The 235-nt window shown below is 46.8% G+C and overlaps 1 protein-coding gene across 2 annotated transcripts in view; it reads right to left on the reverse strand.

Moving 5' to 3' along the window:
- LOC119593597 (eukaryotic translation initiation factor 4H-like) overlaps nucleotides 1-235 on the reverse strand; it is a gene marked incomplete at its 5' end in the record, with an annotated part of 13,861 nt that extends 13,626 nt beyond the window's left edge. For both annotated transcript variants that reach the window (XM_037942551.1, XM_037942550.1), the window contains 1 exon segment: nucleotides 88-235. In XM_037942551.1, the coding sequence (XP_037798479.1) occupies nucleotides 88-235 (148 nt within the window).

The raw sequence follows: 235 nt of genomic DNA on the forward strand, positions 1-235 counted from the left end.
TTTGAATGATAATACATATGCAAAGAACAACCCCTGAATACTTCAATCTTATAACCCCTTATCATAAACTCAAAAATGCCTACTTACCCTCTGGGCTTTGAAGATCTGGTCGATGTCACCCTGGACAACACCATTTGGAAGGTTCCCGATGTAAGCTGTGTAGGGAGGTTCCGTTGGCATTGGCCTGCGAGGCCGACCACCGCCATATCCCCGGCCACCATCATTGTATCGGTTT

The sequence above is a fragment of the Penaeus monodon genome, chromosome 32, assembly GCF_015228065.2.
Source record: "Penaeus monodon isolate SGIC_2016 chromosome 32, NSTDA_Pmon_1, whole genome shotgun sequence".
Classification (NCBI taxonomy): Eukaryota; Metazoa; Arthropoda; class Malacostraca; order Decapoda; family Penaeidae; genus Penaeus; species Penaeus monodon.